The following is a 25,210-nucleotide window of genomic DNA, read 5'->3' on the forward strand; positions in this document are numbered from 1 at the left end:
CTGAATTCATAATGCACACAAGGTGTTTGTGGATCTGAATCAGGCTTTTGATGCCAAATGTTAGAACAAATAAAACACAAGGTTGATGAAATTTGGAATAAGTAAATTTGGATGTGGAGAGTGAAAGAGGAGAATATATTATATATATATATAATATTATATATATATATATATATATATAATTATATATATATATATATATAGAGAGAGAGAGAGAGAGAGAGAGCGAGAGAGAGAGAGAGAGAGAGAGAGAGAGAGAGAGAGAGAGAGAGAGAGAGAGAGAGAGAGAGAGAGAGAGAGAAGGAATGAGTAATTTTATTAGCTAGGGTGAGACTGCATCCTACATGCTTATATAAAGATTACACAATGATTAGAATTGATTTTGACCAAGTACAATAGGATAAAAACAAATAACTCGGGTTCGCAATCAATTACACCAAAGTGGGTAACCGGTTACACCTGAAGCTAATTATTTCAAAAATTAACTCAATCATAGTGGTAATCGGTTATGCCAATCTTGATAATCAATTATGCCTTTAAAAAACTGACATCTTTACTACTGAATTGCATATTTGCACTTGAATTATCAATAAACTTCAATAATAAAAACTCTGAGAAACTGTTTTCTCAAAGCAATATTAGTGATATGATAGTATCTGGAACTCACTCAAAATTATGGATATGTATATTACCTTGATGCTTGCTTTAGTTCTTCTTGATAAATGCTTTGAACAATGTTGAAATCCATTTTAGCAAATTGAAGTAAAACTTGATTCATATTTTGCTTTCTTTCATATACATTAATGAACCACTTAGATTCCCATCGAGGAACTCTCCAATGTAAAGGAAACTCCAAAGCATGATTTATTAGATGTGATATATAAGTATCTCTATTATCATTCAAATCATATTCTTTGAGATATTTTGTGGTGAAATTTATTGCTTCATCCACGATAATTTCTTCTTCAAATGAATGAAATGATGATTCATATAGTTCTAACATTCCCTCAACATCTAAAGAATGACATTTCTCAAAATTTCCCCTTTTATCCCGAAAACAAGCAAAAACATCTGCAAAAACAACAATCATATACAAAATTAACTGAGGAAGAATGAGCAGAATTACTAAGTAATGTATTTGTTCTATATTTTGTTCAAATATTTATATTATATATTCAATAAATTAAAAAAAATACTTTTTTTTATTATAAATAGGACCAGAGTAAATATATTAAATCACCTGTGGAAATATTATAACCATGTTGCCTTAGGAGTCTGAACTTGAGTGATGTGGCATATAAATTATTTTTCAACTTGGATGTTTGTGTATTGTAAATGTTGTCAAGTATATTCCTTATTTCATTAGTAAATTGATATGCCACTCCAAGCCTTTGCAATACATCAATAAATTCAAGTTGATCAATCTCACTTTCCATTTTCTTAAACATCATCCTTACTTTTTCTCTTAGCATTAACCTTTGTTCTTTGTACATTACTTCCTGCATTAACTAGAAGGTGTTAGTTTCATTTTATTAATAAAATTAATGTACAAATGAGGAACATAAAGTATTAAACCATACCTTATATTCACTACTTAATGACTGAATATAATCATAGGTCCAAATTGATGCTTGGAACTTAGCCGATCGACGAGTAACTGCCTGACTAGAATCTTTGGTAATTTCATATGATGCCTTGCATCGAGTTGTCTGATAGAAATTGGAATTGTATATTGCTAGAGAAGAATACATTTTTTCTTGAGGAAGAAATATTTTAGTAAAGCTAAATGGATATGGTGCAAGTATAGAGAAAGTCATTGGCTACAAAAGAAAAAGGCTATTAATTACTATTTGAAAGTTTTTGGTTGGTTCACAGTTGGGTTTTCTTGTTGTGCAAATATATATAAAACAACATTGTTATGTGTACACTATAAGTTACACCTACCGTATGCACGGTTCACAAATACGGTGAACAGTGCCGTGAACAGTAAATCCGTACATGAATAGTGATGTGAACAGTACAGTATCATGTGAACAGTGTCTGCATGAACAGTACCCCTGTGAACAGTGTCTATGTACTGTTCATGAACAGTGATTTATCTATTAAAATAAAGTTGGTTAATGAAAGGTAAAAAATTGGTTAACGAAGTTGGTTAATTAACATCCAGCTATAAAAATAATTTTTAGTTGTAAAACAAAGTTGGTTAATAAAATATTAAATATTCGTTAATGAAGTTATAAAATTGATTAATCACACGCTACTCTTAAATAAAAAAATAATTTTTTATTTATTTATATATTTTTATAAAATAATATTTTATTATTATAATATTTTACTGTTCACCGTATTGGTGAACAGTAAAATACGGTATAGTGTATGGTTTGGTGTATGAATAACATTTTTCTATATAAAACAAGCTTGATGTGAAGCCTCATGAAGCACAACAACCATGTTCTTGAATTATCTTTAAACAAAATTAGCACGTCTTTGTTTGCTCATAAAAACAACAAGGAAATGTTTGAGGAACCATAGAATTAATATATGGTTCACAATACTTGCACGTTAATTGCGGTAAGATCTTTAATGACGTGTGTGTCTGCATCCTAATAGTATCAAACGATTGCAATCATGTGTTCATTCAAACCTTTTTGATAAAAAAAAATTTAGAATTTCAAAATTTTAAATCTCAATTCTCAATATTTTTTAGATATGATAAGCTATCTTATTTTAAAGTTTTCTCAGCCTTATATTTCAATCGCCTCTCAAATAGTATTTATATCATAAGTTAATACATACTATATAGTAAATATTGAAGTAGCAATTTGGTTCTATAATTTGTTAGATTTTAAATTTACTTACGATCAACATGACAATGAAGATATTTGTATTCACTTTAGTCACATTGTTCCTCATAAAAACTATATAATCTAAATTAATCCTCAAGAATATAAAAGATCTTATTTAATCTCTTTAGATCATGTTAATCTTTCTATTAATATTTTTTGTAAAATCAGTTTTTTTTTTACTTTTAAATTGTGACTAGACCGCTATGTGTATTATTTATACCACATACATTTTTTAATAATTACGTGAACAACTATGTTAAATTTTATTATTTATTATTTATTTCTTAAATATTAAATTGGTTTTTATTTTTAAACAATACAGATTTAAAAATATATAAAAAATGTTTCTAGAAGGAATTGATCTAAGAACCTTTTAGTCGCGTCCAACGTCTTTGTTACCAATGTAATATTAAAAAATTCTGAATTTAAAATAATTTTTTTGAAAATATGTAAATATTTATTTGTGTCTTACTTGATAAAATGTAAATCATATTTTAAATATTTAATTATTTAAAATTAATTCAAATTAAATAATAATCAGTTAATTTAATTATAATTTAATTAATTATTAAAATATTTAATTATTTCAAATCAAATAATCAATTAATTTTTTAAAGTAGTTAATTAATTAAAACTAAATAATAATCAAAGATTTAATAGTAATTCAATCAAATATTAATGAATTCATTTCTATTTGATTAATTATATTTAGGATTTATATTTTATTAATTTTATATTTAAATTTATGTATTATTCAAAATAAATAAATATTTATTTTTGTGTTATTTGAAATAAGTAAATATAAATGTTTATTATGAATTATTAAGTTAAGTATTCATCACTAAAATTATTAAATATAGAAACTGTTTGATTTAGTGGTAAAATACTACCATTTAATTCGAAGGGATTTTGAAGGGATTTTGGGTTCGAGACAAAGACATAGAATGTGGCTTAAAGATCTCTAGGTTCAATTCCTCTTTTTGATATTTTCAAATTTGAATTATTTACAAAATAAAAATAAAATTAAAATTAAAAATTAATTTAGTATTTCAAAAATAAAATCTAACATTGTTGGCCAAAAATTATTAAAAAATGCATGTGACATAAACAATACACATGGCAGTCCAGTCATTGTTTAAAAGTAGGAAAAAATTGATTTTAAAAAAATTGGCACCTGCAAACAAATTGGCCCGTCCAGTGGAACAAACATGTTTTTGTGTGAAAAAATTATTTGTCTCTTTAGAAGAAACTGTCGTATTATTTACTCGGTTATCATCGATTGATTTCTAATGCGCGTTAACGTATGCGGTTGAGGAGTGGTAATATTTTTAATGTCTGGGGTCACTCTTTTGAGGAGTGGTAGGATTTTAGCAGTAACGGTAAACCCAAAGAACACCTCTCGATCCCGAAACGATGCTCTAGAATCTAAACCACCCGTTATTATGACTGTTAGTATGGCGAAGACAATGAATACTAGCGGAGTCATAGGTCGAATTTTAACTCCGGTCCCGACTTCAGCGTCGATGCTAGGAGTGGTGGTTACTTTATAATCGGTAACAAGCGTATCGACCTATCTAAGGCCTACTATGACAATTATGAGGGACTTCAACCACCATATGTCCCGAGTTTTACTATGCTTCGAGTTTTACTATGCTTCTAGTTACTAAGGAATACCCGTATTGAAAACTCCTCCCTTATAACAAAGAAGTAAAAAAAGTATTTTTGTAATTTCATAATTTTCTTGAACATAAAACCTTAATGTGTGCTTTTCAGGGATTTTGTTCACAACATGCTGAAGGATGGAATGGTCAAATTTGCTGAAAAGGAAAAAGCTCGACCAGAGGGAGAGCCTAGTCCTAAAGTTGAAGAGGCTATATTTGTCGAGTCCGCCAACGTATTCATGGTGGACATAGCTGAAAGCACTGAGGGATTTGAACCTGAATATGAGGAGAAAATTAAAGTTGCTTTTCCTAAGGTTGACGAAGAACTCATAAACTTTTTGAATCGGTGTAAGCACAAAGATTCTGAGGTCATGCTTTGTCAATGTTGCAACAACGTCTTTGATAGAGAAATGGAAAAAGAGTTGTAAAAACCAACATTGGATATTCAGAGAGAGTTGTTCGACAATGTCATCCCCTGACTTTTGACCCTAAGATCCCACATACCATTAGCATCCTTGCACGCAAACAAGGTCACCTCTTACTCCAGCTCCCTCTCATCTTTGGTTTTTGCTTTTGTAGGGATCATCAAGCACCTCTTTGTTGGCGCTTTTACCTTTGTATTTACATGTTCATTACTTATCTAACCACTAATCAAAATAGCAAAAGTATGTTTTATTTTTCTAAAATTTATTGGGCAAGGTAGGGATTTTCATCAAGAGCATCAAGCATGGTTCCTCATCTAGGGTTTTGAAGGGGGGCGCGCGGCAGAGTCGCCTTGGCTGGAAATAAGAAAAAAATCATGCCACGGAGGTCATCCAAAAAAAAGGGGGGGTGGCAGCAATTGCGGGTTACCGGCGGGAAGCGATGACATTTTTTGTTACGGGCGGTTTGGGGCTTTTTCGGTAGTTATCGAGTTCGGGAAGTTTTTTAAAGATTTTTGATTAATTTTGACGTCGATGACCTTTTGGTAACTTTAGAGTAAATTGAGTTAAACTGTTAACCCTTAAAGTTATTAGAATTATCACTTGTGAAATAGTTGTCCTTAGAGTACTTTTGAATACTTTTGAGAGATGTTGAGTTGTTTTCGAGCCTTTTGAGGACTCTATTGAGTTATCACTAATATAATGAAATTTTGAGAAATTATGAGTATTTTGATGAGTTAGAGTTGTTGAGTAATACTATAACTGTTCTTTTTAAGATGAAAAATAATTATTCTAAAATTATACTTTTGGAGATTAGTAATCGGGAGGGATTATAGTGATAGCCTGTGATTGTCAATATTTTTGTTCAAGAGTGAAACCTTATTTTGATGATGTTCTGATGATGATATTTTGATGATGATATGTTGATGATGATATTTTGATGATGATGTTTGGATGTCTATTGAGTTGCATGTTTTGTTTTTTTAAGTGATCATGCATGCATATATTTTGGAGTTAGGTAGGACTTCGGTCCTATGATGGCCAGGTTCAGAGAGGAACCATGGTGGTCTCACATCCAGAGAAAGACACGGTTCAAGAGGAACCAAAGACATAAGCAATTAGTAACATACCTTTGACACCAAAATCCCAATACCACATGCATATTGATGAAGGAGTTGGTGGCATTAACATTGAATTACTATTTGAGTTATGATTGTGTTTTGTGAGAATGATATATTTGGGATTATCGTTATTTACCATTATGCTGCTAATTTTCACCGTTATCATTCGTAAGGTGTATAATCACCCCTTTCTTGTTTTTTTTGTTGACTTTATGCAATTGTTGTACAAATACTGAGCATGAGTAGTCGCTTGTGAGTGGAAGATGGTCTTGGAGTTGTTCTTCATTTATTTTATATCAATCGCTCTTTTAGTCAGTTTTATATGCTCTAATTTGTAACATCAGGAAAAAAGCATAGTATTTGTTTTGAGTTGGTGTGTGGCGTTTTATTTCTGGACTAATCTCCTTTAAATAATTATTTTATGTTTTGAGATATTTTAAGTTCCGTTGCGAAGTTTTTGAAAAATATTCATGAAGTTTCATGTTGTGTTACGAGTAACATCCTAAGTTGTGAAAATTCTCTTTTATATTAAGAATCGGGGTTTAGGGTGTTACATACTTGTATTAGAGCAGGTCGGTCCGTCCAACCAAGTTTTGAGGTTTTACCTATTTCCTAGTGTGCGACAAGTGTGTGAACATTGTCTATGAAATGTTTCTTCTAATAGTTGTTTGTTGTTGTACAAAGAAATGAATGGAAGAAATGATCATGCAATCGCTGATGCCGTAACATCTCTGGCCCAAGTGATGGGACGGGTTTTCCAAGCTCAGCAAAATCCATAGGCTGAAGGTGTTGAATCATGTATGTTTCAGAGAAATAATCCGCCAACCTTCAAGGGAAGATATAACCCAGAGGGTGCTCAAGTTTGGTTGCAAGAGATCGAGAAAATCTTTTGATCGGTGGCTTCTACAGACACTCATATGGTATTTTATGGTACTCACATGCTGTCAGAGGATGCCGAATACTAGTGGGATAATATAAGATAGAGATTGGAAGCTAGTGGTACTAATTTACTTGGGTTGTGTTCAGAGCTGCATTCTTGGAAAAATATTTCCCAGCTGAGGTGTTTAGCAAAAAGGAGACCGAGTTCCTCGAATTTAAGAAATGGAACATGATCGTTGCAGATTATGCTGCCAAGTTTAAGGAATTGTCTAGGTTCTGTCCCCACTATAATGAGGGTAGATGCTAAAGGGTCCAAGTTTATTAAGTTTGAAAGTGGACTTTGCCCAGAGATCAAACAATTTATTAGGTATCAAGAAATTTGTCAGTTCTTTGTGTTGGTTAACAAGTGTCAAATCTATGATGAAGATATCCATGATAGCTCCACTAATTACAAAAGTCTCAGTGATAAGAAGAGTGATAATGAGAACATAAAAATGTATGTTGTTCCAGATGGTAAGGGTAAATAGAGGTTCCAAAAGAGGAATAATGGTGGGAAGAATCAAAGTGGGGGAGGTTCTCCTGCTCCTATCAAGTGTTTCAAATGTGGGGTACTTGGTCATCATGCTTCAGAGTATACTGCATTAATATGCTTCAAATATGGGAAGACATGACATAAAGATATTGAATGCAAGAGTGTTGGTATGGTTTGTTTCAACTGTAGGGAGATTGGTCATATTAGTACACAATGTCAGAAACCCAAGAAGACTCGGGATATGAAAGTTGGTGGAAAAGTATTTTGTCTCAGTGGTGTAGAGGCCTTAAAGTTTGATATTCTTATTCAAGGTACTTATTTCATTAATGATGTTTCTTTTATTATTGTCATTGATACCCATGTGACACATTCCTTTAAATATGTTGATTGTGTGAAAAGATTGAATCTTGTGGTGTCTGTTATGAATTATAATATGGTTATCGATACTCCAACTAATGGGTCGGTGACTACCTCTTTAGTTTGTTTGAATTTCCCTTTCACAATATATGGTAGGGACTTTGGAATCAACTTAGTTTTCTTATACTTGAGTCAACTTGATGTTATCTTAGGTATGAATTGGTTGGAGTTAAATCATATTTATATCAACTATTATAACAAGATGGCGTTATTTCCTGAGTTCATGGAGGAGAAGGATCCTCAATTTATATCTGATAGACAAGAGGAAAGGGTTCTTGAAAGATGAAGCTCAAGTGTTTAAGATGTTTTCCATATGTGTTTCCAGATGATATTACTGATCCACCGCCAGAATGAGAAGTCGAGTTCTCCATAGATTTTGTACCTGATACTAGCCCTGTGTCGATGGCACCTTAGAAAATGTCTTCAGCTTTGAGGTGTCAGCCCCTAACCTTGACGCTAGGTCGACCCTAACACCCTTTAGCATCTATTTTTTTCCTTTTAGCGAAGGATTTAAGCCGATGCTAAACACAATTTTCTTGTAGTGTCGATCCTTCTCATATAACCCAAATGGATGTGCAAGTAAAGTATAATCTAACTGTTGAGGCATTACCTATAAGGATTGATGATCGAGAAGTGAAGCAGCTCAGAGGTAAAAAGATTGTCCTAGTGAAGATCATTTGGGGAGGACCTGCTGAAGGGAGCTTGATGTGGGAGCTAGAGAACCGGATGAAGGAATCTTATCTAGATCTATTTCGCAAGGTAATTTTCTAGGGCGAAAATCTTATTAAGTGGGAGAGTTGTAACACCCGATTTTTTATTGAATATTTTGTTTAATTATTAGCGTATTTATATGTGTTATTTGATATATTTAAATTATTTGTGTTATTTGGTGCTTATAAGTATTTTAATAATTTAATAATTGCCTAGGGTGTAGAATTTGAGAGCGGAAGAATAAAATAAGATTTATTGGGATTATTCGAGATGATTAGATAATTTTAGTTATTTAGTAATAAACAGTAAAAATAGAAATTTAAAGAATTTTTATCAAATATTTATTTAATTAAAATAATAAAAAAATAAGAATTGAAGAGTTTTGGTGAAAACTAAAATGCATTGAAAAGATGAGGTGGAGTGGTAAGAATTTGGGAAAGTTAAGCCAAAAGTGTAATAATCTATTTTAAAATTAGGGTAAAATAAATAGGGGGAGTTTGGTGGAGGCTAGGTTATTGTATGTGGAATTTGAATTTCGGAGAAAAGAGGCAGCCAAGGGATTGGGAGAGGGAAAGCTAAGAAAGGGAAGTCATAGTCAAAAGCTTGAAGGTTATGCAATTCTAAGGTAAGGAGAAATTTCCTTATTGACAAGGTGAGAATAGACCGTCGAGGTGATGATGAGTCCTTATCTTCCCATCGACATCAGATTTATGCTATAGCTAGGGACAGAGGGATGTACAAGGAAGTGGGGGTTAGTGCCCCAATTATCTTTTAATACTTGTTTATGATTAATATTATTTTTTATATTAATATCATTACGCCAAAAACTGGAATAGACAGCGCACCTTAGAGGGCGCTTTATTACAAAAGCGCACTCTAAAGTGAAGCGAAAAAATAAGGAGCGAACAACTGGAATAGACAGCGCACTTTAGAGGGCGCTTTTGTAATAAAGCGCCCTCTAAGGTGAAGCGAAAAAATAAGGAGGAGATAGAGGGACAACAATACAGGGCGCTTTTTAGAAAGCGCCCTCTAAGGTTACCCTTAGAGGGCGCTTTTAAAAAAGCGCTCTATAAGTCCATGTACATTTCCAGTTTATAAAGCGCTTTTGGAAAGCCTTAGAGAGCGCTTTCATAAGCGCCCTCTTAGGCCCCCTTTAGAGGGCGCTTTTTTTCCACAAGCGCCCTCTAAGGTCCCCTTTAGTAAACATTAAAATTATAACATACCGCGCATTTTGTTATTTCACTCTCTGTTATTTTCGTTCTTTTTCACGTTAGGGTTCTCACTGCTACGATTTTCGCTACTTCTAAGGCGTTCTCCTTCCACCTCTGTTAGATCTACGACGTTTCCTCCTTCTATTAATTCGTTGTTAGCTGTTCGAGTTTGACACCATAGGTATTTTTCTAATCTTCATATTACTTGGTTTCTCTTCTGACGTTCTCTATTGTTCATTTTTGGTTTCATTTTTCTTGGTTCATACATTTATTGAGTATTCTCAATAATAATTATTGTGTTGCAATGCTAGCAATGGAGACTAGGCATTATGGGTTAAATTTCACCAACTGTTCCATTTGTTTCTCGATCTAGAAAAAGGAGGCAGCAATATCTAAAACACCTTCTACCAATCAAAGGTACACTATGCAGCTTATGAGTGTATTTATTCTAGCATACATAGCGTAGCTAGTAACTTAAGAAGTTTAGGTATGGATGTTATTTGATAGAGTAAATTAGAGTCGACTATTCTTCTGTTAGCTTTCAGTTAGACCATTATACAATTCTACATATATATTTTCTAGTCAATGTTTATCTTTTGTAAAAACTATATGATGATATATAACTATGCTACAAATTAGTGCATACCACTAATGCTTAATGCATGGTTCATACATTCTCATGCTATTGAAGTCAGAGATATCTGAAAATATTGAGAAACTAACTCAATAAACCAAAATTGTTTTGGTTTTGGGTTGTTGTTGGAGACATGAATGCCCTGCACAAAGACTAACTCAATAAAGCGAAATTGTTTTGTCTCATCCCATTTTTGGTTTCTCTTCTGAAATTGTTTTTTGTTTATTCTAATTAGTAATGGATAATACATGGATGTCTTCCAATCGATTGTCGAGAGAGTACGAGAATGGGGTATCAGAATTCGTTAAGTTTGCCGTTGCGCACACCGAAGACCCCAGTAGAATGATATGTCCTTGCTTGGGTTGTTGTTATGGGAAACGGGTTGACGCAGTTCAGTTGACATCGCATCTAATGAGGCATGGAATTGATCGAAGTTATACATGTTGGAATTTGCATGGTGAGAAAAGTAACGAGAATGTTGAACCGGGGGATAGTACGACCTATGCCTCAAACTATAGTGGCGCAGATACATACGATTGTGATCGAGTTGAAGAGATTGCAGAAGCACTTGAAGGAGATCTTAAGGATTGTCCCGAAATGTTTGAGAGGTTGGTAAGTGATGCAAAGAAACCTTTGTATGATGGTTGCACTAAATTCACAAGATTGTCTGCGGTATTAAAGTTGTACAACTTAAAGGCGGGCAATGGATGGTCGGATAAAAGTTTCACAGAGTTATTAGCCCTTTTGAAAGATATGCTTCCTGAAGATAATGTTCTTCCCAATCGAACATATGAGACCAAAAAGATGTTGTGCTCTATTAGCTGAAGCAATGCACATATCAAGTGTGAAGGACTTAAACCCCAAATTTGCAAATCTGTCGTATTTTGGTGTTATCGAGCACATTTGGGTGTTTGATTATGAGATGTTTCAGATTCCTATATTTGGTTGCAAGTGGGTTGAAAATAATAACGGCATTCGAATGGATAAGTCAGGATTTTTGCAAGTGGATCTTAATAGGGTGGGATACAAAGATGAGTCTTTTATTCTAGCCTCTCAAGCTAGACAAGTGTTCTATGTCAATGATCTGAAAAGTACGAAATGGTCTATAGTTCTTTTTTCCAACAAAGTAATTGATGAAAACACTGGAGATCAAGGTGATATTGATGTTGAGATTGAATCGTTTACCAGAAATGATCAAGATGAGAATATTATATCAAATGATTCATATATTAGAAATGAACATAATGAGGGTATTTGGATCAATCCAACCATCCGTGTTGTTAAGAGACATGTAGAACATATTCCAACCAAGAAAAGAAAGAGAACTTAGTGAAAAAGGTACAGGTCAAATGATTTTAATTGTTTTCTTTATTATAGGTAAAATGGCTTTTATTACAGCAAATCGAGTCAGTTGCATAAAAAAAAGGTATAAACACAATTATATGATATTTATGCATAGAAAATGTTAATTCTTGATCTTATACTTCACCTAACTAATTTTATGATATTTTAGGTTCATGTTATTGATATTGAACAAAAAGAGGTTGTTGCTAAGAAGACTGCGGTTAGCAAAAAAAAACATACATCTCAGAGATGCTTTTGCTACTTAGTTTTATTTCTTTTTAAGTTATGAATTGGTTGTATATTTAGAATCTTTAGAAGTTAAACGATTATATATAAGTGGATTGTTGTATATGTATGGATTGTTGTATATAAGGCTTGTTGAATGCAATGTGTGAAAAAGGGCTTCAAATTATACAGTTTTAAGTGTACTACTTCAATATACAGGTTGTCTAAAATAAATAAATAAATATAACGCTTTTTAAAAAAAAAAATTTAAATAACCACCCACTTTAGAGGGCGCTTTCCAAAATAAGCGCCCTATAAACCCTTTAAATTTCCACTTTAGAGGGCGTTTTCCAGTAAAAGCGCCCTCTAAACCCTTAAAAGTTTCCACTTTAGAGGGCGCTTTCTTTAAAAAGCGCCCTCTAAAGTGGCCCTTAAAGGGATTAAAGAGCCACTTTAGAGAGCGCTTTCACCAGGAAAAAAAGCGCTGTCTTTACCTATATCAGCGCCAGATTAGAGGGCGCTTTAAAACGCTGTTATAGGCCAAAAAAAGCGCCCTCTTTTCCCTTATTTGACGTAGTGTATATACATTTTAATTAAAACATGTACATGTTATTTTATATTAAATGTAAGTTTAATTAATCTAAAATAAAGACTATTACATGACTCATCCAGTAAAAATGACACAAATTTTAACATCTCTTTAATATTGTTTTTGTAGCTCTCTTTAATTATATAATAATAATAATATTATATCATCTTATATTAAAATTTAAAATTCTAAAATTATAGCAGTATCAAATTTTTTATATAAAGTTTAAAATTTGCATATTGTCATAAAAGTTATATTTAAAACTGCTAAAATTTTAATTGTTGATAATTTTTACGAATATAAATATCTTCAAAATTTAATGTGGAATTTTGTCTCAAAATATAATATTTTCATTTTTTTCTAATCTCAAAATAATTATAACTTTTGAGTATTAATATAATATATATTCAATATTATATTTTTATTTATTAAATCTTAATTTACATATGTTAATTATAATTAAAAAATATATTTTGATCAATAATATTAATTTTATCATTAAATATAACTATTTTATAAAAAGTTATACAAAAACTAAATGTAATATTTAAAATTAAATAGAAAAAATATTTATATAAATTGTCCCATTTATTAAAAAGTTCTGGTTCCGTCACTGGCTATAGTTCCTTCTTTTAATATATTTAACAAAATATTATTTTGACAAAACCTTATTAGCATCGATCGTAGAATAACATCCGATTATTAATATGTGTTTTCCTTCCTTTCCTAATGATTTATTTTCACTGTTATATATTATGTAATATTAAAAATATTTAGAGTTATATGCACAAAGGTATTTTCAATAACCGATTTTTCTATTATTTATACTCTTAGCAATTTATTTTATTATGAAATTTATCCTTCAAGTATATAATAACTTTTACTAACTTCATTAATATTAACTCCTACTAACTCCACTAATATTAACTTACGTACGTTATCTTTCATTTTTCCATCGAGCTTTATTTATTGTTTTGTTTTGGTGTGACTCTTTTATGACTCCATCTCTTTAGAGTTTATTTTTAATTTTTAGCCACGTACAATTGAATTTGATGGGAGTTTCTATCTATAAACGTATGGTAGTACAATAGAGCATAATCATAAATATATATATCACATCTTTCATCACTTAAATAATTAAAATTAAAATTAAAATTAAAATTAAAATTAAAATTAAAATATATATCGTTTATATTCTCATATGTATGCACTAAAAAAATTAAAATTAAAATTATGAGAATATACTGTTTACAATCACATTGTGTGTATTAAAAAAACAAACAGATATAAATAAAATTTAGTATATATCTAAGTAGATACCACTCCTGTAGGGCTGAGATTTGTATATTCCAAAGATAAGCCTAATCACAAGTGAGTGACCACTAGATATGGCCAATTGGTTGACTGTAACTTAAACAGATAAAATTTAGTATATATCTAAGTAGATATAAACGATTTTCCAAAGATAAGTCTAGTCACAAGTGAGTGACCACTAGATATGGCCAATTGAGTGTTTTTTGTTCTTTCTATATCGCACCATTTAAAGGAACATTGGTTGACTGTAACTTGAACAGACGTTGTGTGAAACTTTATTTTGTCACGTTGAACGAGTATATATCTACTTGTAAAAGAAAACAATATTAACTAACTCAATGACAAGTTACATTAAACCTGTAAATAAAATAGATAATTTATTTTATACTATGTACAATAGGAATGGGATTAAAAATTAATGGCATGACGTGATTCTGAATTTTAGAATCTTGAATGGTATGACCATCTCCATGCTGGTACATGCACAATGACATTCTAGCTAGGTTTATAATAGTATCGTTAAAACTTTCAGAAAAAGAGGAAGTATGAGCCTCTGTATTCATCTTCTTCCATATTGTAAATATCATGGACTTTACGTACTCACGAGCTTCGATTTCGGAAACCCCAGTTTCATTCATGTAGCATTGAATTGACTTTGGAACGTCACCGGTATTATTTTCTCGCTAAAAATAACATAAAATAGATTGAGTTAAAACCCCATGAATTATTTGAATTTTAGTCTTTATAGTATGAAAGATGTGAGATTTTGAAACTCAATATTTTCTTATTTTAAGACGTTTATTCATCCCTTAACTTTTCAATTCTTACATTGGAGTTTTCTAATTTTTATTTATTAAGGTTTAAATAAATTTTGGGATATATATATATATATATATATATATATATTATATATAATATATATATATATATAATATATATATATATATATATATATATATATATATATATATATATATATAATATATTTCTATTAAAATTTAATTTATCAAATTGGAATTTCAATTTTTTTATTTTTACAAATTTCAAATAAGTAGTGCTATATTTTTTTAATATCACACACACACACACACACACACACACCACACATATATATATTATATATATATATATATATATATATATATATTATATATATATATATATATATATATATATATATATATATTTTTACAAGAAATATTTGTTGGTGCAAGGTAGAATATATGATGAATGGAAATATTCTTATTCAGAGAATGATGGCTACAAAAAGGATTAAAAGTTACAATGATTGACACCCTATTTATAAGCCTCTAACAAACTTAAATATGAATCAAATCTAATATTTAAATCTAATATCTAACAAACTTAAATATGAATCAAATCTAATATTTAAATCTAATATCTAACAAACTTAAATATGAATTAAATCTAATAATTAAATCTAATAATTAAATCTAATACCATCCCTTAATTCATATTCCATCAAAACTTGTAACACCAATTCCATCCCTTAATCTGAGAAATTGATCAGTCTTGATAGCTTTCGTCAGAACATCTGCCAACTGCTTCTGAGTGCTACAGTGTACAACTTCTAACACTCCCCTCTGAACTTGATGTCTCAGAAAATGATACTTGGTCTCAATGTGCTTGCTTCTCCCATGCAACACTGGGTTTCTGGCAAGATTGATTGCAGACTTGTTGTCAATCATCAGCTTCAGAGGTTTGTTTACTTTAATCTTCAGATCCTGCAATAGATTCAGAATCCACACAGCTTGGCATGCAGTAACAACAATCTTACAATTCTTCAGATCAAATCTCTTCAGAAGTTCTAATTCATACTTGAGCTGATGCAAAATAATACCTTTCTCAGAGTATCTGAACTCCATCCCTAGAAAGTATGTCATTTTGCCTAGATCAGTCATTTCGAATTCATTCATCAGAACTTTCTTGAACTTGGCTATCTCTTGTTCAGAACTTCCAGTCTTGTTTCTCTCTATAGCATCAAGTTCTTCTTTCATGGCCTTCAGCCAGAGCTTCTGCTTAAGAGCCTCTTCTGTACTTATGGGTTCAGAGTCTACTAACATGGCACACTGAATAACTTCTCCTTCAGAGTCTACTTCAGTGTCTTGCACCATGTCAAATTCTGCATATCTTCTGGGGATGTTTCTGACTCTTTGTGGTCTCTGAACTTGTTCAGAGTCTTCAACTTCAGAGTTTCTACCTTCAGATGGTTGACTTCCTCCAGAACTTTGACCATCTGAAGGTTCTGGCATATTTCCAAAGTCTGAATTGCCACCAGAATCTGGATTACCATCAGAGTCTGGGTCATCAGAGTCAGGATCATCAGAGTCTGAAACATCAGAGTCTGCAACATCAGAGTCTGCAACATCAGAGTCTGGAACATCAGAGTCTGGAACATCAGATTCTGGATCACTATCAGAGTCAGAATCAACGTCAGAATTTACTCCAACCTCAGAAATTCTGAACTCTGACCTTTCTTCAGAAGTTCTAACATCAGAATCAGATTGAGACTTATCCCAATTCCAAACTTCTGATTCCTTCACAATCACATCTCTGCTGAATTCAATTTTATTGGTTTCTGGACAATAGAGCTTGTATGCACCTGTACTGTGGTACCCTATCAGAATCATCACTTTGCTTCTATCATCCAGCTTCTGTCTTCTGGCTTCTGGAACATGTTTATAGCAAACAGAACCAAACACCTTCAGATGACTAACACTTTGCTTATCTCCAGTCCACTTCTGTATTGGAACTATTTCCTTCAACTTCTTCGTAGGATATCGGTTGAGTACATACGTTGCAGTGGCAACAGCTTCTCCCCAGAGCTTCTGAGGAAGTTTCTTCTCCTTTAGCATGCTTCTCACCATATCAAGCAAAGTGCGGTTTCTTCTTTCAGCAAGACCATTGTGTTGAGGGGTATAAGGAGCAGTAACCTCATGCTCAATTCCATTCTCCTCACAGAATTTCTGGAATTCTTTGGAGTTATACTCACCTCCACCGTCAGTTCTAAGAATCTTCAACTTCTGACCACTCTGATTCTCAGCCTTCATTCTGAACTTCTTGAATTCATCAAACACCTCGTGTTTAAACTTAATAAGGGATACCCATGTCATTCTTGTGAATTCATCAACAAATAACACAAAGTATTTATTCCCTCCAATCGATGCTACTGGAAATGGACCACACACATCAGAATGTACAACTCCCAAGGCATGTTTTGCTCTTGGAGCAGTTTCTGACGCAAATGGCAATCGTGGTTGTTTTCCTTCCATGCAAACTTTGCATGACTTTTCAGGCTTCTTAATTGCAGGAATTCCATGTACCAACTTCTTTGAATTCAGATGTTTTAAGCTTCTGAAATTCAAATGACCAAATCTTCTGTGCCACAGCTCACTCTCCTTCTCAGCACTTGTTGCACTAAGACATTCTGAGTCTGCAGTTCTGACATTCACCTTGAATGTTCTATTCCTTCCCTGTTCTGACTCCATAATCAACTTCTGATTGCAGTCATACAGCTTCAGAAGATTGTCCTTCATGGTAACTGAAAAACCTTTCTCAATTAATTGTCCCACACTCATCAGATTGCTTCTGATGCCAGGTACATACCACACGTTCTGAATCAATGCTGTTTTCCCATTGTTCAGAGTCACTCTGACATTTCCCATACCTTCTGCATTAAGATATTTGTCATCAGCACATCTGATCTTTGTCCTCTTTTCAGAGTCAAAGTCAACCAGCCATTTCTTGTTTCCAGTAAGATGATTTGAACAGCCAGTGTCCATATACCACCAGTCTATCAGATCCATATCACCAGATTCAGAGGCCATCAATAGCACAGATTCGTCATCAGAGCTTCTGGCTATATTTGCTTCTTCTGATTTTCTCTCCTTGTTTGACCAACAGTCTCTAGCAAAGTGACCAAACTTCTTACAGCAGTAACATTGGATTTTCTTCTTGTCATACTTCTCTTTTCCCTTCTGAACATTCTTTTGTCTATCAGAGGTTGAGCTTTCTGACTTCTGACCACCATCAGATCTTCTCCTGGCTTCTGACTGCTTCTGATACCTCCTATCAGAAGTTGCTTTCAGAGCCTGCTGCTCTACTTCCCTTTCAGAAGTTCTCTCAGTCAAACGCAACTCTTGCGCTTCTAGACTGCTCTGCAGCTCTTCAATTCTCATGGTGCTCAGATCTTTGGAATGTTCTATTGCTACCACAATGTAATCAAATTGAGAGGTAAGGGATCTCAATACCTTCTCCATGATTGTTTCTTCAGAAAGAGTTTCTCCACACGCTTTCATCTCATTAGTGATCAGAATCACTCTGGAGATGTATTCAGAAACTTTCTCATTATTCTTCATGTTGAGATTCTCATATTGCTTTCTCAAGGACTGAAGCTTCACCTTCTTCACTGATGCGTCACCACCATAACATCTAACCAGTGTGTCCCACGCAGCCTTTGCTGTCGTTGAATCTGCAATCTTCTCAAACACATTTACATCAACACATTGATGAATGAAGAACAATGCTTTCTGATCCTTCTTCCTTACTTCCTTCTGCGTGTTTTTCTGTTCATCTGTCGCATCTGCTGCTACCGGAACATAACCATCAGTGACAAGATCTAGAACATCTTGAGCACCGAATAGTACACGCATTTGGATCATCCAACGATTCCAGTTTTTACCGTCAAATACTGGAAGTTTGGTGTTCATGTTGCCGTTTCCGTTCATCTTTCTACCTTGCACAGTACACTCAGATTTCTCACACAGTGTTTCCCAACCCACAGAATTAAAATTCTGATCAGATTTTGTTCAAGATTCAACACGAATCTAAGAATCAAAATCAAACACACAAGACCTCACGTTCACTCGTGTTTCCCGTGTTTCCCAATGAATCTGAACCGGAGCTCTAGATACCAATTGTTGGTGCAAAGGTAGAATATATGATGAATGGAAATATTCTTATTCAGAGAATGATGGCTACAAAAAGGATTAAAAGTTACAATGATTGATGTAACACCCTTCTAAATACCCCAAATATTTAATTAAAACAACAACAATTAAATCATACATATCAGAGTAAATATTGTCACTCAAGGGTGTCACATAACAACTTCTTCACATAATTCAACATAAAAGCAGTCATACTCAATTTTATTCGACATAAAAACTCTTTAACAATACGCAGCGGATAAAATATTTCAACATCTGTAATTCATCAAAATTAACATTTATTCGACAATTCAAACATCCCGTCCCGATGTTACATCTATCAGAGCATGACCCTCTAACCACACTAGACTTCAAGCACTAGCTCCTACTCAACTCACTGCTCGTTACCTGAAAAATATTGTAAGGGTGAGTTTCTCAATCGATATAACAAATATTATAAATCATCATGTTATGTTAAGTAATTCTACACGTTAATCACCCAAATCATATCATGCATGCGGTAACGGCACATTCAACTCAATTATCATACGCAAATACAACGTAAATACAACTCAATAACAACATAAAATGCAACTCAATGAGACTCGACTCTTTATGCATGTGGTACCATTTGGAGTAAAACTCCCAACTTAAAATCATTGCCAGTTTAGTGGGCATCAAGGCATAAGCCTTCAACTTTCAACTTAAAATTTTGCCAATCCAGGCCAACGTGGTGTGAGCAAAAGCCCCATAATTTTTGCCAATCCAGGCCAACGTGGTGTGAGCAAAAGCCCCGACTTAATGCATATGAATGTCTATGGCATGTACGACTTGAACTCAACAACATAAGAATAACAGCAACATAACAACTTTTCTTTCAACAAAACAACTTATAATCAACTTTGGCTCATCAGCCTACAACTCAGTAATTTTCAACAAAGCAACTTAAAATCAACTTTGGCTCATCAGCCTACAACTTAATATTTTCCACAAAACAACTTATCAACATATTTGCATCAACATTTCGCAACATAGACTCCACGAATTTATTTATCACAATTGGATACAATAGGCCAATCACCAATTACACTTACATCATAAAAATCAACCATTTTTACATACTGCAACAGTGTTAACCGGTTAACGCGATAGGTTAACCGGTTAACGCAGGAAAATTACACTTCCAGGCAAAACGCAACAGTGTTAACCGGTTAACGCTATAGGTTAACCGGTTAACGCAGGCAAAACTCAACATTTTTCACAATTTAAACAGTGTTAACCGGTTAACACCCTGGGTTAACCGGTTAACGCAGGCGAAACAACAGTTCCTGCGCTAACACAAGGCAGAATGCAGAGTTTCCGCATTTTCCGCCGTTGGAGGACTTCCGGACCTCCGATTCAACTTCCGTAAAAAGCTATACGCTCAGAAATTCACAATACACTCAAACACAAATTCAATTTCAGCTTTAATACAACTTATTCAACATAATTTCTCAGCATTCTAAATCCCAATTAGGGTCAATCGACGGCTTATCACTACCCATTACATGTTAATCGATAATACCCATTAAACGACGATAAACCCCCCTTACCTTAACAATCCGGCAACTCTTCGAGCTTCAAGCTTTTCCGTTCTCCCACCTTTGCTCTACAGCTCCTTCTCTTGCCCTTTTCCTCTTTCACGATGCTTCTCTGCTTTTTCACGTAAAACCCTTCTGTTCCAAAATGAGGCTCTTTCTCTTATTTCCAACTTATATATTTTCCAAATAATTATTACTCCAAAATATAATAATAATAATCCAATAATTCAACTTTATTTAATTAAATTAATAAAATAATATTAACTCAATTAAATAATTCTCTTATTTTAATCGGGGTGTTACAACTCTCCCCCACTAAAAGAGTTTTCGTCCTCGAAAACATACCTCAAACAAATAACTCTGGATAAGACTCCTTCATCTGACTCTCCAGTTCCCAAGTCACATTGCCACCTGCTGGTCCTCCCCAAGCTACCTTCACCAGGGCAATCTCTTTACCCCGCAACTGCTTCAACTCTCGATCCTCAATCCTCATAGGTGATGTTTCAACAGTCAGGTTATCTCTCACCTGTACATCATCTACTTGGACAACATGCGACGGATCATGAACGTACCTCCTCAACTGAGACACATGAAAAACTTCATGCAAATTCGCAAGTGACGGCGGTAAAGCGATACGATAGGCTACTTCTCCTATCCTCTCCAAAATCTGATAAGGACCAATAAATCGCGGTGTCAACTTCTTCGACTTCAAGGCTCGACCAACACACACCAGTTATCGGAGTAACACGAAGAAACACGTGATCTCCCTCTTGAAACTCAAGTGATTTCCTCCTCTTATCATGATAACTCTTCTGACGACTCTGAGCAATTCTCATCTTCTCCTGAATCATCTTAATCCTTTCTGTAGTTTGTTGAACAATCTCCGGTCCAACCACAGCACTCTCACCGGACTCATACCAACATAACGGTGTCCGACATCTCCTACCATACAAAGCTTCAAACGGCGCCATACCAATGCTCGAATGAAAACTATTGTTGTAGGTAAACTCAATCAAAGGTAAATAACAATCCCAAGTACCTCCCTTCTCCAAAACACAAGCTCTCAAAAGATCCTCCAATGACTGAATCGTCCTCTCAGTCTGACCATCAGTCTGCGGATGATATGCAGAGCTCAATCTCAGCTTAGTTCCCAAAGCCTTCTGCAAACCTTCCCAGAACTTCGATGTAAATCTAGGATCTCTGTCCGAAACAATACTCGACGGAATACCATGCAGACTTACAATCTTCTCAATATACAACTCAGCCAATTCTCTAACGGATAATCCATTCTGATCGGAATAAAATGAGCCGATTTCGTCAATCTATCAACAATCACCCAAATGGCTTCAAAATTCTTACTTGTCCTCGGTAACCCAGAAACAAAATCCATACTGATACTATCCCATTTCCACTCTGGAATCGCCAACGGTTGCATTAGCCCAGACGGCTTCTGTGCTCAATCTTTGACTTCTGACAAGTCAAACAAGAATAAACGAAACTCGCGATATCTCTTTTCATTCCCGGCCCCCAAAATAACTTCTTTAAATCATGATACATCTTCGTAGCTCCAGGATGAATACTCAACCCACTACGATGTCCTTCTTCAAGAATACTCTTCTTAAGTTCAGTAACATCCGGAACACACACCCGACTACCAAATTTCAAAATACCATTCTCATCAATTCTGAATTCGCCACCTTGACCTTGATTCACTAGCGTCAACTTATCAACCAAAAGCATATCAGATTTCTGACCCTCTCTGATCTCCTCCAGAATACCACTTGTTAACTTCAACATTCCCAATTTAACACTGTTGTGAGTACTCTCACACACCAAGCTCAAGTCTCTAAACTGCTCAATTAAATCCAATTCCTTAACCATTAGCATAGACATATGTAATGATTTCCGACTCAATGCATCAGCCACTACGTTTGCTTTACCCGGATGGTAATTCAAACCAAAGTCATAATCCTTCAGAAACTCCAACCATCTCCTCTGTCTCATATTCAGCTCTTTCTGATCAAATAAATACTTTAAACTTTTATGGTCACTGAAAACCTCAAATCTTGACCCGTACAAATAATGCCTCCACAACTTCAGAACAAACACTACAGCCGCCAACTCTAAATCGTGCGTCGGATAGTTCCTCTCATGAACCCTCAGCTGTCTTGAAGCATAAGCTATAACCTGCTTATTCTGCATCAACACGCCACCCAAACCCAACAATGAAGCATCACAGTAAACTTCAAATGGTTCCGATGAACTCGGTAATATCAGAATAGGAGCACTAGTTAACCTTCTCTTTAACTCTTGGAACCCTTCTTCACATTTTGAGTCCCAAACAAATGCTTGCCCCTTTCTAGTCAACATCGTCAACGGTAACGCCAACTTAGAAAAGCCTTCAATGAACTTCCTATAATAACCAGCCAAACCAAGGAAACTTCGAATCTCAGCAACAGACTTCGGAGCTTCCCACTTAGATACCGCTTCTATCTTAGAAGGATCCACAGCAACACCACTTCTTGAAATCACATGACCAAGAAACTTACCTCTTCTAACCAAATTCACACTTAGACAGTTTAGCAAATAACTTCTTTTCTCGTAGAACTCCCAAAACCACTCCCAAATGCTCAGCATGCTCTTCTTCAGATTTCGAATACACCAAAATATCATCAATAAACACCACAACAAACTTGTCTAGGTACGGATGGAAAATCCTATTCATATACTCCATAAATACTCCAGGTGCATTAGTCACACCAAAAGGCATTACAGAATACTCATAATGTCCATACCTTGTCCTGAAAGCAGTCTTCTGAATATCCTCAGTCTTCACACGTATCTGATGATACCCAGATCTCAAATCTATCTTGCTGAACACACTCGCACCAACCAATTGATCCATCAAATCATCAATCCTCGGCAAAGGATACCGATTCTTGATCGTCACTTTATTCAGTTGTCTGTAATCCACACACAACCTCATAGTACCTTCTTTCTTCTTAACCAACAGCACTGGCGCACCCCACGGTGACACACTCGGACGAATAAATTTCTTATCCAACAGATCTTCCAACTGACTCTTCAATTCAGTTAACTCAACAGCAGACATACGGTACGGAGCCATCGATATCGGTCTAGTGCCAGGTACCAAATCAATCGAGAACTCCACTTCGCGTTCTGGTGGTAATTCGTTCACCTCTTCAGGAAACACATCAGGAAAATCACACACCACGGCTAGATCACAAATCACCATCTTATCCTTGGCCTCCAAAGTTGCTAACAGCATGAACAACTCTGCTCCCTCAGCTACTGCCTCATCCACTTGCCTTGCTGATAGGAACAAACTCTTTCCTTCCTCTATCTCAGGAAAGATCACCGTCTTATCAAAACAATTGATAGAAACTCGGTTGAACACCAACCAGTTCATACCCAGAATAACATCAATCTGCACTAGTGGAAGACACACTAGGTCCATCCCAAAGTCTCTACCAAAAATACTCAAAGGACAATTTAAACAAACCGAAGTAGTAGTCACTGAACCCTTCGCAGGAGTATCAATTACCATACCACCAAACAGCTCAGATATCTCTAACTTAAGTTTCACAGCACAATCCAAAGATATAAAGGAATGAGTCGCACCTGTGTCAATAATAGCTACAAGAGGAAAGCCATTAATATAACACGTACCTCGGATCAAACGATCATCAGCAGAAGTCTCAGAACCCGATAAAGCAAAGACCTTGCCTCCAGACTGATTCCCTTTCTTCGGCTTCTGACACTGACTTCCAATATGCCCTTCTTCACCACAATTAAAACAAATCACTTCCTTGTGCTTGCAATCAGCTATTGCATGCCCAGTCTTACCACAGCGAAAACACCTCTTTACTTCAGCAGTGCATACATTACTCTTATGACCAGCCTGACCACATCTGAAGCAAACTATACCAGTAGGAGCACCTCCCCCACTAGCTCTCTGAGTCGGAGCAGCTCTTTGTTTCCCTTTCCCAGCTGGAACATCATACGGCTTGCCACGGTTTTGATGTTGTTTGCCTCTGCGATCACTGACAATCTTGTAATGAGCATTATTGTCCTCTTCAAATATCCTGCAGCTATCAACCAATTCAGTAAAAATGCGTATCTTCTGATACCCAACAGCTTTCTTAATTTCAGAGCGCAATCCGTTTTCAAACTTGATGCACTTTGAAAATTCAGCACCCGCACCAGTGTAATGAGGATAAAATTTGGACAGCTCCACAAATTTCGCAGCATAATCGGTGACAGACATGTTTCCTTGCTTCAGCTCAAGGAATTCAATTTCCTTCTTACCACGGACATCTTCCGGGTAATACTTTCTCAGAAATTCCCTACGGAATACATCCCAAGTAATGTCTTCACCTCCCACGGTCAACCTCTCGTGAGTCTCTAGCCACCAGTCATCAGCTTCGACTGCTAGCATGTGAGTACCATACCGAACCTTCTGAACTGGAGTGCAATCCATAACACGGAAGATTCTCTCAATCTCTTTCAACCATCCCAAGGCTGCATCTGGATCATGCTTTCCCTTAAACACCGGCGGATTCTCTCTCTGAAAAGTCGCCAAGCTACGTGATCCAGCATCCCCACCAGCATTTGGCAAGTTCTGCACTGCTTGTGCCATTGCTTGCATTGCGGCAGCCATTGCAGCGTCATTCCTTCCAGCCATTTCAACTTATCAATACAACACAACTTAACGTTAGATTAATAACAATTACACAATTGTTAGACAGTAACGA

The 25,210-nt window shown here is 34.7% G+C and overlaps 3 protein-coding genes across 5 annotated transcripts in view; all 3 read right to left on the minus strand.

Annotated features, from left to right (window-relative positions):
* Positions 1-25,210, minus strand: part of LOC127136395 (terpene synthase 10) — a 60,971-nt gene that overhangs the window by 22,409 nt on the left and 13,352 nt on the right. The window contains exon 7 of one of the 3 annotated variants that reach the window (XM_051062976.1): positions 14,258-14,589. The exons of the other annotated variants lie outside the window; for them this stretch is intronic. Within the exon in view, the coding sequence (XP_050918933.1) occupies positions 14,284-14,589 (306 nt within the window). The 3' untranslated portion in view covers positions 14,258-14,283. Of the gene's footprint in view, positions 1-14,257; positions 14,590-25,210 lie in introns of those variants that run through there. 3 annotated transcript variants of the gene reach the window in all.
* On the minus strand, positions 300-1,881 carry LOC127136561 (myrcene synthase, chloroplastic). Its single transcript, XM_051063126.1, has 3 exons — positions 1,581-1,881; positions 1,241-1,499; positions 300-1,071 (listed from the first exon to the last, which is right to left on the minus strand). The coding sequence occupies exons 1-3, from the start codon at positions 1,815-1,817 to the stop codon at positions 689-691; spliced, it is 879 nt and encodes a 292-aa protein (XP_050919083.1). The 5' UTR covers positions 1,818-1,881; the 3' UTR covers positions 300-688.
* On the minus strand, positions 19,162-24,737 carry LOC127136639 (cold shock domain-containing protein 3-like). The gene is made up of 2 exons (XM_051063199.1): positions 24,126-24,737; positions 19,162-19,263 (listed from the first exon to the last, which is right to left on the minus strand). The coding sequence occupies exons 1-2, from the start codon at positions 24,721-24,723 to the stop codon at positions 19,250-19,252; spliced, it is 612 nt and encodes a 203-aa protein (XP_050919156.1). The 5' UTR covers positions 24,724-24,737; the 3' UTR covers positions 19,162-19,249.

This window comes from Lathyrus oleraceus, chromosome 1 (genome assembly GCF_024323335.1).
Source record: "Lathyrus oleraceus cultivar Zhongwan6 chromosome 1, CAAS_Psat_ZW6_1.0, whole genome shotgun sequence".
Classification (NCBI taxonomy): Eukaryota; Viridiplantae; Streptophyta; class Magnoliopsida; order Fabales; family Fabaceae; genus Lathyrus; species Lathyrus oleraceus.